Consider the following 12350-nt stretch of genomic DNA (forward strand, 5'->3'; position numbering starts at 1 on the left):
AAGGGAGAGAGGGAGAGAGGGAGGGAGGGAGGAAGGGAGAGAGGGAGAGAGGGAGGGAGGGAGGAAGGGAGAGAGGGAGGGAGGGAGGGAAGGAGAGAGGGAGGGAGGGAGAGAGGGAGGGAGGGAAGAAGGGAGAGAGGAGGGAGGGAAGGAGAGAGGAGGGAGGGAGGGAGGGAGGACTGCAAAACAGTGTGATATGTGTTGATAGACATAAACACAATACTTATTTAGTGACTGAGCTAATGCCACAACCTGGCCTCTGCCCAATCATTGTGTCCTGGCCTATAGCAGCCAAGTCTCTACAGTGCACATGCAGACAGCCGTTCCAGACTGAAAAAGACAGGATCCATCACAGCCCCAAGTTATCACTCATATATAGCATCCACAGTGGTATCAAGGCACAGTGGTATTAGGACTCAGAGAGGACCCATGGTATTGGATTATGCTTACAGCTAAGCCAACCAGAAATACCATTTGCTGGAGATAAGAAACAATTAGATTCTCTATGGTATAAGATTAACATTAATCATACCACATCTTAGGTGATCTACAATGAAACTCCTAAGTTAACAGAGGGATGCCTACCATTCCCCTTCCCCTCCCTATTACCTGCAGGAGGGCAGAGTGCATGAAGACCATCCATATCAGCAGCCACCAGGGGCTCTTCCAGGAAGCCATGGAGTCCGGTCTCCTGGGGAGCTCACTTGCAGCCTAAAAAGGAGGAAAGATTTGGTTTCCAATCAGCTCTGGACCCAGTGGCAGCACTCATGACTTAACAGACCAACCAAAGGGAGGAACCCTGAGCCCCACATAGTATCTTGGAAAGGTTTGTGTTGGCCCAGGATGGAGCTACCTATTACAGGGTACAGGCTCTCTGGGGCTCTCTTTAGGAGGAGTCCACATCAAAGTCAGGAGGGCAGCCAGACCAGCCTCCAGTGTGCAACCCGTACCTCCAGCCCTCCAGAAGCTGAGCCATCTCTTCACCAGCCACTTCCCAGCCCATTTGTCAGCAGCAGGGTGTGGCTATCGGCATCCCACTCACGAAGCCTGCATGGAGCCAAGGGTTAGGGCACCTACCAGCTTCCGCTGCTTCAGGCAAAACTGAGTCTAAGCCCAACTAAGCCAGCCCAGAGAGGGGAAGGGAACTGCCTAAGGTCACACAGCAAGACGGTGACTTTTCTAGGACTGGAATGTAGGTCTTCTGACGGTTCAAGGCTTTCCCCACCAGAGGACACCGTTCATCCTCGGAGCCTCAGCCCTGCAGCCAGAGAGGCCTGAGAGTTGAGTTAAGGGAGGTTCGGAGAGAGGCCTGAGAGTTGAGTTAAGGGAGGTTCGGAGGGCACAGCCTCAGAGCCATACTAGCACAATCTCCTAAAAGTAGATGAGGGCAAACCAGCAGAGGCCCTCTGAGACCAGGAAGGCAGCGGGGGCTTTCTTCAGAGTTCTCCTGACAGTTTGCAGGGAAATCAGAACGAGGCGAGCCTGGAAAAGCCGAAAAGCCGAGGTCACCCTCGCCTCTCGCTTCGCCTCGCGGGCGCCTTGGCGGAGCCGGTGTCCGGGGGCGGGTCGGTGGCTTCTCTCCATCTGGAGAAAGCATTAAGGGCCTGGCCTAATGCGATCCGCAAATGTGCTGCTGTTTCCGACCTGAGGCGGCGACTCTGGGCCGAAGGGAGGCGGCCAGTGCGGGGCCCTGGGACCGTGCGGCTCGCTCGCTCGCTCGCTCGCTCGCTCGCTCACAGCAGCCGTCCCGGCGCGCACTCCCCCCGACTACCCGCCGCCTCGCAGTCCCCGGGCCCCCGCCGCCGCCGCGTCCCAGTCCCGCACGTCCACTTGCCACAGCGGGCGCGTCACTCAGCCCCTGGCGCTCTAGGCGCTCGCATCCCACTTGCCAACCGGCCAGACCTTCCGACGCCCAAGACCACTAGGTGCTGTCAGCCCGTTTTCTACCTAGAAAGCCCCAAATCTGAAAACCCCCAACCCGGTGGAGTTCCCCGCAGTCAAGCGCCCCTGAATGTCTCTCCCCCAAACCACCGGGACCCCACGGGAGTTTGCCTGGCCCGAGGTCTCCAAGCCTTGCCGAGCGCCCCGGTCCTGAAGCTCCCAGGAACACAGCAGTGCACCCTCCCGCTCGGAGCCCCGCAACCCCGCTCAGAGGCCACCGCCCCGTCTTGCTCCCCCGGAGAGAGCCTTCCCACCCCCGGGCGCCGAGCTCCTAGCACCCACCTGGCGCCGCAGAAGCGTCTGGGACGTGCAGCCCGGGCCGCGCGGGCTCGCCGCGCGCGGAGGAGAGGCGGACAGAAGCGGCCCAGTCAACACCTCGTGCGGAATCCGGGACCGGGACCTTCCCCGATGCTGGCGTCCAGCCCGCGGCGCCGCAGTCGCCGCCGCCGCCGAGAAGTTAAATGGGGCTGGGACGGGGCCGCCCCGCCTCTCCCGCCCCCTCCGGGCGTGCGGAGCTAGGCGCTGGCGGGGGCCCAGAGGCGGAGGCCGCGCGCCGCCACCTGCACCGCCCGGCAAGTGCACGGCGCGCCCGGGCGCCCGCCCGTCCTCGCGTCGGCCCCGCGCCTTCCGCCCGTGCAGAGGACGCCGGGGGCGCGAAGAGAGTGCGTGAGGGGCCGGGCCGGGCCGCTCGGAGCGCGCGGGGCCGCGGCGACGGCGAGACTCGGCTGGAACGCTCCGCCGCCCGCTTCCTGGAAGCCACTCCTCGCCTGGGGCCGGCCGCCAGGCGTGGTGCCAAGAGCCGGGATTGCCGACGCCGCCACCGCCGCCGCCGGCAGGCGCGTAGGGGAAAGGCGGCCGCTGCGCCGCGAGCCAGCCCGGGCGCTCCGCCTCAGCCGGAGCTGGGAGCGGGGATGCCAAAGCCCCCCCCACCCCAATCCCCGCACTTCCCCGAGCCTCCACCCGCCCCGCCAGGGCCCCGGCGCCGACTCTGCTAAGTCAGGCCCAGCGGCCACACGGAGGCTTGCCCGGAACCGCTGGCTCGTGCCTGCGAGCCTCCGGAGCTCCGGCCAGGCGTGACCAAAGTCGGAGACCAGTGGCCCCACCCGGGCTGCGCCGCCTCTGCCTCCGGAGGCGCCCACCGCAGATCCTGTGCGGGGGCCGGTGGACTCACCACCCGGACTCTTGGCTGCCAGGGACCACCAGCGGCCGACCAGTAGGGGTGCCTCGTAAGCGGGTACCTGGTGCCACTTCCTATGAGCCGAGCTTGGGTAACAGAGCTGCTCAGCTGCCCAAACCATGGGGTGCCCAGGCTTGGGATTTGGGGTGGAGGTGTCAGGCACCGGGACTGGGGTGAATTTCCTCGTGGACTTGTGGAAGTGAAGTAAGGTGGAACGCTTGTCCCTGGCCTTGGCCTAATCTCAGAGGTATAAATCCAAGGGCCCGGGATTGCAAGTCTCACTATGCCCCCGGCTAAGTCCTACCACAGTCATCATTTCCTTGGGTGCCTAGTGTGTGCCAGCCACGTGCCAAGCTCTTTATGTGCAGCTTATCTTCACAAGGGCCCCGTGGTGACAGTAACATTATACCCATTTCATTGATGGGAAAGCTGAGGCCCAGGGGATAACATAACTTGTACACAGTGAGTTGCAAAGTCAGGGTTGGAGCCCATATCTCTCTTCTCTCTAAAGCCTCCATTTGTTCATCTCTGAAGTTGCTTTCCTGCCTGTTCTGTGTTTGGTACATTACAGGTGGTGTTAGAGCTTTACGGAGAGGAGCTGGCCCTGCACGCCTACCTCCCCTGTCTTGCCTTCCTTAACTCGGTGACTTCCTCTGGCCAAGAGGAGGATCTCCAGGGCGGTCCATGTAAAACAGCTGGAATCTTGCGGGAAGTTAGCAGAGGACATTCAGTATGAAGGAGGCAGAGGAGCAGGCGGCTGTGGGGAGACTAGTCATTGGGTGGGGGCGGGGGGGCTGGACTAAACCAGAAAGAATGCACCCATGTACAGTCGATTCTCCTATTCACCATTATCAGTTATGTTCTTATAAAGTAAAGGGAACTTTATAGTGAATTTGGGAATACCAGACCATTGATCCTGGGGAAGATACAGGGTTAGATTCCTGCCAGCCTCTGGTCACCACATTCTCGTGAACCAGTCAATACATATGTGTGTTTCTCCTTAAAGACATCTTGCTTAATATGTACTGATTCATTAACACTGAACCCACAACGCGTGCCTGAATGAAGTTTATCTAACACAGGTATCTTATCTAACACAAGGATTTTCTCCACAGGGCACATCACAGCCGCCTTCTGCTTAGGGGCACTAGACAGCACTTCAGCACTGCTCTGGAGGGCCATTTTAAACAGCAGAATCACCAAGAAAAAAGACCAAAATGTGAAAAGTGGCACTGAATAGGCCCTCAAAGGGTACTTGTTTACAGTATGAGAGCTGAAACAAGAAGGCAGAGCATGGCCTTGATGGACCTTAGCTGGGAAAATGCATATCAGGCAACTCAAAATGTTCACCCCTCATCAGAGGACCATGAAAGTGCTGCAAGCATTGATTTGGGGGCTGCAAATAACTTTTAGCAAATAGGCAAGTTCACAAATATGGAATCTGCAAATAATGAGGATTGACTTTGCACTTCTCCTATCAAGGTAGGGTAGAGGAATAATGATGTTAACATTTCCAAACACTTACAATGCACCAGGTACCGTTCCAGGTACTTTGCTTGTATTAACTCAGTCATCACGCCAGCCTATGAGGTAGGTATAACTTTTATTCCACTTTACAAATGAGACTGATATAGCAAGATTTAAACACTGCATGTTCTTAGCAACTCGACTATACCGCTTCCCACGTCACTCACATTCCCAAATGGAGTCCATTGCAAAAATTACATGCATATTCAAGATGAAATGGAGAATTCAAAGAGACATGCTTGTGCAGTGGCAGCCCTGCACTTCCTGTGACTCAGGAAGGCACTGAGAAGGCCTCTGGAGTGGGGGCTGGTGGGGGTGTTGGAAACATCTGAGCTGCTCTGCTCTAAAGTATTAGTGGCTCCTGTCTCATTTTCCCTTGGGCACTTTTGATTCTGGAGCCTCTAGGGAGTACCCACATCAAGTAGGGAGGCCAGGGCTGAGGCTTGCTCTCCCACAAGTGCCGTTGAGTATCAGGCCAGCCCCCTCAAGGAACAGTTGGTCGGTAGTGAAAAGCAGAAGGGAAAACACCAGTTCCCTGCTGGAAGTTCTGCCTTCCTGTTCACCCTAGCAGGTCTTGCAGTCAGTCCTACGTGTGTGGCTAAGGCACTGTGAGTTAGGATCACAAATTCCTCTACTCCTCCTCTACGTGTGGGCTGGACCTCACACGTGCAGTCCTCAGATTCACCATCTAACTACTCCAGAGGGCTCTCCATCACCCTGCCCAAGTGTAGATGCAGAGCCATCCCTCAGTCATTTGCACCCACTCTCCCCTCTTCCCTGAAGCCTGCCCAAATATTTAAACAAGACATTGCCAAAGGCATGGAGGTGGGGGAAGATTGGGGAGTGGGAAGAACAGAAGAGAACGAACCCCCAGAAAGTGTCTGATCAGGCCACTGGGTGTGACTGCCCAACCGATCTATCTCTGATGGGGGACGGGGCTCAGATCCTTCCCTGCCTAGCTTCTGGACTACCTCTCCGCATGAGAACCCCACCGCCTGGGGACAAAGGCAGTGCATGTCAATCCTGAGAGGTCTAAGAAACCAAGTTCTATTTCCTCCCTAAAATCCATCTTCTTGAGTTCCCAGTTTCCCTTATCTCAGAGTTTCCTACCCCTACTCCCTGTATTGCCTACTGGCTGCAACCAGCCAAGCACAACAATGCAACATTTGTATGAGAGAGAGACAGAACCAGGGAAGTTCCTACTAGTGAACTTCTGATGCTTCTGTTGGGGTATGTGTGTATTTTACCCTAAGAGAGAGGTGACATCCCTTCAGGGCTTGGGCCTGAATTTGTTCTTGATACAGAATTACTCTTTCTGGTTGCAGAACTCATGAGATGGACTTGGAAAGCACACTCAAGAAGACTGTGTCGGAGGCTTGGAGAAAAGGAACCCTTGGAGGCAAATCCTATAGAAGTTAGAGCTGACTGAAGTAGGAACAAAGGATGCATCAGGGGAAACGTCAGGTGAGCATGGTGTCTTAGGGGTGCGAGATTGCCGAGGGAGTGCTCTCACAGGAAAGATCTGTAAGGGAGCAAGGGATGCAGGATAGGGAAGGGCGGAGAGCAGAGCAAGCCCGTGCCCCAGGGAAGGTCTAGCCCTCTCCCGATCCTCAGGGATCCTGGAGCCGAAGCTACACCATAGAGTTGCCCTGTCTCCAGGCAACAGGACTGGGTTGTTGTACGCACGTGATGGTCATTGCTTCCACTGGAACTGGATGGCGGTGGAACCTCCTAAGCAGTTCTCATAAGCCAAAGGCAATGCTCCAGAGCAGGTCTCAGGTATAAGCCCTGGGCTGCCACACTCACGTAAGCTCGGAGATGGGTGTACCTGTCAATAAGGAGGGTCTGGACAGGGCTCCGGCACCAACAGCATCTACCACAACTGGCTTCTCAGGTGTGCCCCGCCCCACATGGGAAACAGGCTCAGCCAGTGGTGATAGTTTTCTGCCTGTCCAGAGTACTTCTTTGGAACAAAAATTTGCTTTATAAAACGTGTTCAAGGCTTCTGCCTCATAAGCAAAAAAAAAAAAAAAAAAAAAAGCCCCTGGGAGGAGGTGTGACAGGAGTGGTTCTACTTGGTGAGGGGCTCTGTGTGCTTTGGCACACCCCCCTTCCTGGTTTTTCCTCTCATCCTGCACCCAGATCTCCAAGGAGCTGGGGATCAGATCATACCAGATCCGTGATTTCACGCCTTCTGAGAGGTGCCAGATCCATCATTTCAAGTCAGGAGGCTTAGGAATTACGACTGTTGCAGCACTGGAGGTCTGAGCCAGTCAAAATCTCTGTCAGGAGGGTGAGGTGGTGTTAGACTCTTTCTAGAAAATTCCAAATCTTTGGGATTGGTCAAAGGAAAGCTATAGTCCCCCAAAGTGCTGCAAAGGAATAGAGTTGGGATTTGTTGACCCTTCTCAGGGCCAGAAAACTCTCCAGGCCCCAGACCCAAGGCTGATTTTCACGTGGTCTCCAGGGCTAGGAAGGTGCTGACCTTAGTTTTATGTGCATCTCATACTCTGATAAACCTGTACATACACACATATATGTGCACATAGACTCTACCATGGAACATGAGCAAACCATAGGTACTCTAGGAAGAGTGGATTTACTAGTGCCTTTGAATTCATCCCCTTTACCCTTGACAAGAACCTTATCTTCTTCCCCTCAGAGGCACAAGGCCAGTGTAGAGAACACTGGAGCTGTGGTCAGGAAATGTGCTACCTGTCCAGGCTTGGCCACACACTGGGGGACTCCAGGTAAGTCACTTCACCTCTCTTAGCATCACTTTTCTCCATTATTTTGTGAAATATAAAAATCAGAAAGTTCTAAGAGGTCCTTCCACTTTAACTTCAGAGATTGTTTCTATACTTTGCTTGTATAACATAGAAACATCTTCCTAATCTAGAGCCCAGCTCTGGAAGTCTCTCCTCATTTCCCCACAACCAGAACAAAAAAGGCCTCTGAGCATCCAACTGACATCAGATTTAAGCATATTGCATATAAGCAAATACTTATGTCTCATTTGAGACTATTGATTCTTTCTTTGCACATAATTCTCACATGTTTGTCATCTAGTTTTCAAGGGTAAATTAGAGGCTAGAATTAGAAAGGGACAGAATACCTCCAGAGAAAAGGGATACTAACAGCATAAAGGTGCTACAGGAAAACTGTAAAAGGCACAAAAGAAATAAAAGACACCATAAGTCTGGTACAGTTTTGTTCATCTTGGGGCCTGAGAGTATCACAGTATCATTGTACAGGGCTGTGTTCATGCTCATGAATCCAGGTTATCTATGAATTCACTTGTTCCTTAGATTCTGTTGATGGATGTATGGAAGTACAGGCTACATTTTAGAAAAATATTAACTCACCAAAGGGTTAGATTGTAAGAAAAGGAAAACAAAAGCAGGCACCATATATTCCTTTAACGATTCACCCTTAGCTTCCTGAAAAATTCACACCTAGCACCTCATCTCTGACAACTCTAGGAGTCCAAGGTTTTTCTCCAGAATTGATTAATTTGGGCAAAAATAACAGAGTGCAAAGTACTCTGTACACTTTTTTGTTTAAAAATGTGATATCGGTTTTCTTACAAGTCGTCAAGAAGAGTTGTGCACAAAAGCATTTTCTCCCATGCTGCATGGCATGTCACTCACCCTGCACCACAAAATGAGACCCACTTGTTTAGTCTACTTCCCTACGTGTCCCTTACTGTCAGACTGGCAATATTTGGGTTGGAAACACCACAAAGAAATACTTGAAAAGTCTTTTTTTCAAATATAAGTTCAATAAAAACATTTCTATGTATTAAGTTTTGCAAAACACACTTAACTTTGGGAGAGTTTGGATAGCCAATTAAGCATTTTTATCCCTTCTTTACCAAGACTCAGGCAAAAAATATTCTATGGATGAGTGTGAAGAACCAAATTCCTTCAGATGCCACCATCTATGTCCAGTCAGCTTTAGGCTTAGAGAACAATTCAGTTCAATGCAGCAAAATGCAATATATATTAGGTGACAATCTATTTTTGCCAGGTTATGTTCTAGGTCCTGGGAAAACAATGGTGTGGTAAGATACAGCCCTGCCTGAAGGAGCAAATGAGATACTGTTTTCCACAATGGCTGCACCAACTTACATTCCCACCAACAGTGTAAGAGGGTTCCTTTTTCTCCACACCCTCTCCAGCATTTGTTATTTGTAGACTTTTTAATGATGGCCATTCTGACCAGTGTGAGTGAGGTAGTACCTCATTGTAGTTTTGATTTGCATTTCTCTGATAATTAGCGATGTCAAACATCTTTTCATGTGCCTATTGGCCATCTGTATGTCTTCTGTGGAGAAATGTCTATTTAGGTCTTCTGCCCATTTTTTGATTGGGTTGTTTGCTTTTTGGTTGTTGAGTTGTACGAGCTGTTTGTATATTTTGGAAATTAAGCCCTTGTCAGTCACATCATTTGCAAGTATTTTCTCCCAGTCTGTAAATTATCTTTTCTTTTTGTTTATGGTTTCCTTTGCTGTGCAAAAGTTTGTAAGTTTGATTAGGTCCCATTTGTTTATTTTTGCTTTTATTTCTATTGCCTTGGGAGACTGACCTAAGAAAACATTGATATGATTTATGTCAGAGAATGTTTTGTCTGGCTGTATTTTTAATAATCTAAGCAAGAGCTCATGATGGCCTAACCTGGTACAAGTAGTAGTGGAAATAGAAGAAAATAGACGGATTTGAGACAGTTGTAAGAGATGTAGAATTGTTAAGACTTGGTGAATGACTTAAAGGGTGGAGAGGAGAGACAGTCAAGGCTGATACCCTGATTCCTGCCATGGGCCATGGGTGATGGCAGTGTCATTCGTAGACACTGGGAACATAAGAAGAAGAGGAGTACATTGGCTGGAGAGAGGCAGTGCAGATGATGGCTTCACCTGGAACGTTTTGAGCTGGAAATGCCTCTGGGTCTAGAATCAGGAAGACAACCTGGGCTGGAGATTTAGATCTGTGACTCCTCGGCATATGGTTGATACTTGAAGCCATGGAAGTTGATAGTGTGGGTGAAAACAGGCAGCTAGCTAGCTCATTCACCATCTATCCATACATCTGTTCATCAGGAAAGGAATTTCTAAATGTTCCCTAATGTGCATGTAGTATGTCTATAATTTCTCCTAAACAGTGAAAATATCACAAGTTTATTTCTTTTTCTCAAAAAACCAAAACCAAGGAGCAATCACTGGGAGCCACTCTTGATTTCTGCCTTTGTCTTCACCATTTGCTCTTATGGTTCAGTGGCTCCGGCCTGAAGGATGTTCTCTCAGCTCTGTTCCTTTGCTCTTTCATTGTGAACTTCCGCCTGAAAGACACACCCACCCCTGAATCCTCCAAGGCAAGTTTGACATTCAATCCGAGCCTGGGTCTCTTGTTTACCATCAAAGCAAGAGAGGGACTTATTCAGCCTTTCCCATGAAACTGCTAAATGCTATTTCATTAAATATGTGCTAGAGCAGTGTATTTTTATTGTTGTTTTTAAAAACCAAGAAAGAAACCAAAAAAACTCCATGAAACAAGTATCCCCAAATTCATGTATGGTGTCAGGAAGATTGAGAACAAAATGACTAGTGTTCTGCAAAGCATAAATAAAGAAAATGGAAAAGAATTTTTCCTTTCAAAAAAAAAACCCTGATATTGACATGAAATGTCAGGTCAGGTAGAGACTTCTGATCCAAGATGATTTGAACTCAAATGTTTCACTCATCCTACCCATTCCCCACTGAAATCACTAAATGGATATTATATAAAATTCTATATGAATGCTGGAAACTGAGGAAGGGAATTATCCGCATAACTGAAACTCAGCGGGTTGATGAGATACACTAGTAGCCATTGCTCTGGCGACAATGGCCCTCGTGATGAAGGAAGAGAGCTGTGCACTGTGAATGTCCTCCGTTCACCCTGCCAGGAAGCTAAGGAAACCATGGGTATCTTGTGGGAGACTCAGCATCACCTTTACCACGTCTGGCCTGGGACCTCACAGGAATGGTCCCTCTGTAGGTGTATCTCCCTGTGTGGTACCCTCCTGGCTGCCTCTTGCTAGCTTCCTCCTCTGGCTTCCTCCTGGCTATGTAAACCAGAGACTATGGTTTTTAGAATGATCAGTTTAATGTATACAAGATGTGTCACCTTTCTGGTGAAGGTTCTGGGGAGCACTAACCCCTCCATCTTTGGAATCTCAAGAGTCACAAGAGCCTTTGAAGAACGGTCATTTTCTGAGCTGCATCCAGCTGCATTGGGAGAGCCAAGAGGCAGAGGGAGTATAGCTGAGAGTAAGGCAGCCCCGCGTCCTCTCGTTGTGGGCTCTCAGCTATTACCATTCCTGTGGCTTCACACTGACAGTTATAAATATGGACATATAGATCAAATAAATATATGTAGACTAAAACGGGATTAAATGGTAGGATAATAAACCTCACTGAGATGAAAAGTATAGTAAGTGCTGGTGTTCAAGGGGGACCAAGAAACGGAACTCCTCTGTCCAAATCTTGAACCAATGGAGCAATAATAACAAAGTGTAGGAAGACCACACATAGCCTTTATTCCTGAGCTTTCCGTGTGCTCTCCACTGATGAGCAGCTCCCGAGAAGGGGAGGGGAGGGGCTGAGCTACATTTGCTCAGTTCTTCTTTCTAAACTCGTCAGTCAGATCAAGTTCCCCCTGGACCCAGGGCTCATGAGCTAGAGGGTGTACAGAGGGAAAGAAAGTCATATGAAAAGAGCTGCGTCTACATGGAGGAGGCATCCCAAGTGGAAGAGAAGTGTCCACCACACATACCCCAGCACTCTTTGGATTTTTCTTCCATTAATCTCTTGGGCTTAGTCATTAAGCCTATGCTCAACTAGAAGAAGACATTTCCCATCTTCATGAGGCTACTTCTGCCTTACCAACTACTACATTTTTGGGTGTCCTCATTGACAGGGTGGATTTTGCCCCTAGAAAGCTCTGAAATGGGTTGAAACTGTATAATAACTAAATGAACACCACTGTATTAGTTTCCTAGGGCTGTAGTAACAAATGACTACAACTGGGTGACTTAAAGCAACAGAAACTAGTTCTCTCACTGTTCTGGAGCCCAGACGTCCAAAATAAAGGTGTCAGCAAGTCTGTGCTCCACCTGAAGGCTCTAGGGAGAATCCTTCCTCGCCTCTTCCTTGGCTTCTGGGAGCATCACTCCAATCTTTCTCTGCTTTTCCCATGGAAGCTTTCCCATGCTTTCCCCATGGCCTTCTGCCCTGTGTCTGGCTCTGTGACAAATCCTCCTCTCCTTTCTTTTATAAAGGCACCAGTCATTGGATTTAGGGCCCACCCTAATCCAGGATGATCTCATCTTAACACCCCATCTGCAAAGACCTGATTTCCAAATTCACATTTTCAGGTACTGTAGGTTATGACTGGGACATATCTTTTTGGAGGCCATTAATCAATCCACTCCAGCCACCAATACTAAAGTTTACTATATATTCTATTTCCCACCTGAAATTATGTCCAACGATGTTGTCCGACATAGCTTATCAGAGGTTCTACAACTGAGACCAAACAACATTAAGATACTCTAAGAACAACATACTAATATAAATGTAGACATATAGACATATACAGAATATATAAAGAATTCTCACAAGTTAATAATAAGCAATTTAAAATGGTCAAAAGATGGAGTTCCCTGG

The 12350-nt window shown here is 49.8% G+C and overlaps 1 protein-coding gene across 1 annotated transcript in view; it reads right to left on the reverse strand.

Moving 5' to 3' along the window:
- The window catches only part of ADAMTSL3 (ADAMTS like 3), a 373694-nt gene extending 371296 nt beyond the window's left edge, over positions 1 to 2398 (reverse strand). Inside the window, 2 exon segments of the mRNA XM_029237311.1 lie at positions 610 to 711; positions 2224 to 2398. Of these exon segments, the coding sequence (XP_029093144.1) occupies positions 610 to 678 (69 nt within the window). The 5' untranslated portion in view covers positions 679 to 711; positions 2224 to 2398.
- Between the last annotated feature and the right edge of the window lie 9952 nt (positions 2399 to 12350).

The sequence above is a fragment of the Monodon monoceros genome, unplaced genomic scaffold (assembly GCF_005190385.1).
Source record: "Monodon monoceros isolate NGI ecotype Baffin Bay Population unplaced genomic scaffold, NGI_Narwhal_1 Super_Scaffold_21, whole genome shotgun sequence".
In the NCBI taxonomy this organism is placed as follows: domain Eukaryota; kingdom Metazoa; phylum Chordata; class Mammalia; order Artiodactyla; family Monodontidae; genus Monodon; species Monodon monoceros.